Below are 2,372 nucleotides of genomic sequence, written 5' to 3' on the forward strand. Positions count from 1 at the left end.
GATGGAGATCCCACTAAGCCCAGGTGTAATGTGGTTCAATCTCATTTTCCATCCACTGCTTTCTCTTGTACTGCATCCCAATTCACCTACTTACTTACTTATTATGCCCTAAAACTTTTGAGTATGTAGCGGAATAGTAGACCAGCTTTGGGACATACTACTTCATCATAATTGAGTCATTTCATTTACCTATCATATTGGAGAGAAACGAAGAGGCACACTGATCTGCCAGTCGCGGGCCTTTAATGCCTTGAACTCTCCTCATGTGTTTGCATAATGATGCATTTACAAGTTAATAACCAAACATATCTTTATAAAGGTTTTCAATGTTCGCAAATAACGCAGATACCATTTAATAGTTAATATTTGTTTTTAATCAGGTCAGGTATTATTACGCAAATCCCTTTATATAAGCATCTCTACTTCACCGTCAGTCTCGCATATCCACTTTTTATTTGTGTTTGTAGTTCTAATCGAATCTGCGTCCAATGTGCAATGGGTTGTGGGCAATATTAGCCCTTCGAGTGTGCATGAATCTGCACTTCGAATTTTCAATGGAAATAGTCAACTGTCCGAGATGCTCATTTTAACATACTATGATTTGAGACACACTAATTTTAATTTTGAATACTATTTAAGACAAATACTATGCGAATTGCGACTCAGCATTGGTTGTTATTAAGATCACGCGTGATAGAATATGGCCAAAAATGGCATCAATGGAAAATGTATACAGTTTAGTGCCTTTTTTTTTTTTTTTTCAGCTGTGTTTCCCTGAAAATAATTGCACAGCTTAGAATGTTCGTCAGCCAATCAGATTTAAGCATTCAACAGCCCCATAGTATAACTTTGTATAATGGCTGCTAAACTGTATAACTGATCGTTGGTAAGTCCGAGCAAGTCTCGGTACTTGCTCTGTAGCAGCAGCAGCATAGCAGATCTATTCCGCCAAGACCAAATACATTAACATTGTCATTTACATTACCATGCCAATCCCTCCCAGAGTTGTCTTGACAGAACTGAAATTATGTATACTAAAAAGGTTTGACCACTTGGTGGCAATAGAGCGCAGCGGCCGGGCTACCGACGGGAACTACTACAACATGAGGGGGGTGAACATCAAGCATTTAGTCGACCCAATAGATGACCTCTTCACCACTGCCAGCACTATTGCGGGCATCACTACCACAGGTAACAAAGCCAGAGCTTCAGTGCTCCAAACCACTGTGATTAACTTACATTAGCAAATGTTAGTGTGTAATAAAAATAGAAGTATATTTGGTTGTGGTTTTATCCATACCCTCTCTGATGTAGTCAATGTCCTAATCTCTTTTAACTAACACAATGAATGCTTGAATCACCAACTTTGTTCCCAATTAAATATAAGTTTGGTTGGCACCAGGGAGCGGTTTAATGAGATCTGTCACCTCTTTGGAACAGGATTAATTGTGTGTGTGTGTGTACAGGGATCGGGGATGGTGGTAATGAGCTTGGTATGGGCAAAGTCAAAGCAGCAGTTAAAGCATACATGCCTAATGGAAATCTGATTGCGTGTGACGTGGCTGCTGATTTTGCCATCACAGCAGGTAAGCGCACCTCACAGAGACCACATAATGTTCCTACATGCTTCCTGCTAGCTGAAAATAAGCACGTTGCACCTAAACGCAACTTATGTGGTCACACAGTGGTACTAAGTTTTACATTACACCTACTTGTTTCTTATTAAGGGGGCTAAAGGAAGAATGTTAGTTTCCGATATCATAGGAAGTGGATCAGAGATGTTATTTAACATACCCTTTGTCCAAATACCCACACTTGCGGTCTTGGCCACTTGAGAGCGCGTGCGCGCGACAGGAAGGAAGTGTGCAAGACTGTCCCAGGTCTTAAAAACGCCAGAGCGCAGTGCCCTTAACACACACTAAATCCACACTATCTCGAATACCACTCCGGAGCGCTATTCAAGGCTTAGTGTATCCCATCATGCATCATGTTCTGGAAATAAATCGTGAGACTTTTTGCCGAGATCTCGCGAGAGGTCACGGAAACCTTTCCAATGCAAGTTAAATATTAATATAATAATTAGATATTACATATAATTTGGTAGAAAAACAGTGTTTTTACGTTTTATTGGTGCAAAGACGAGTAGTGGTGATATTTATTTTGTACAACATTTGCAACTGCTTTTTTATCACTTAATTAGAAGCACCACAAATGAAAATTGTCATGTTATAGGGACTACTGAACAGACATTTAGAAGTTGATTTTAAAATGCAAAGTATTTCAAATTAAAGTAAAGCTATGTAAACACTTGCATTTTTACAACACTACAAGTGTGTCCCATCAGGTAATGAAAAGTTCGACACACACTTGTG

General features: G+C 39.4%; 1 protein-coding gene across 1 annotated transcript in view; it reads left to right on the forward strand.

Annotated features, from left to right (window-relative positions):
* Positions 1-1,840, forward strand: part of LOC107582942 (uncharacterized) — an 11,677-nt gene extending 9,837 nt beyond the window's left edge. Inside the window, exons 7-9 of the mRNA XM_016268967.1 lie at positions 1-23; positions 1,043-1,191; positions 1,467-1,840. Coding sequence (XP_016124453.1) covers positions 1-23; positions 1,043-1,191; positions 1,467-1,726 — 432 coding nt within the window. The 3' untranslated portion in view covers positions 1,727-1,840. The remainder of the gene's footprint in view (positions 24-1,042; positions 1,192-1,466) is intronic.
* Positions 1,841-2,372: the final 532 nt, after the last annotated feature.

This window comes from Sinocyclocheilus grahami, unplaced genomic scaffold (genome assembly GCF_001515645.1).
Source record: "Sinocyclocheilus grahami isolate Dianchi unplaced genomic scaffold, SAMN03320097.WGS_v1.1 scaffold48.1, whole genome shotgun sequence".
NCBI classification, from domain to species: domain Eukaryota; kingdom Metazoa; phylum Chordata; class Actinopteri; order Cypriniformes; family Cyprinidae; genus Sinocyclocheilus; species Sinocyclocheilus grahami.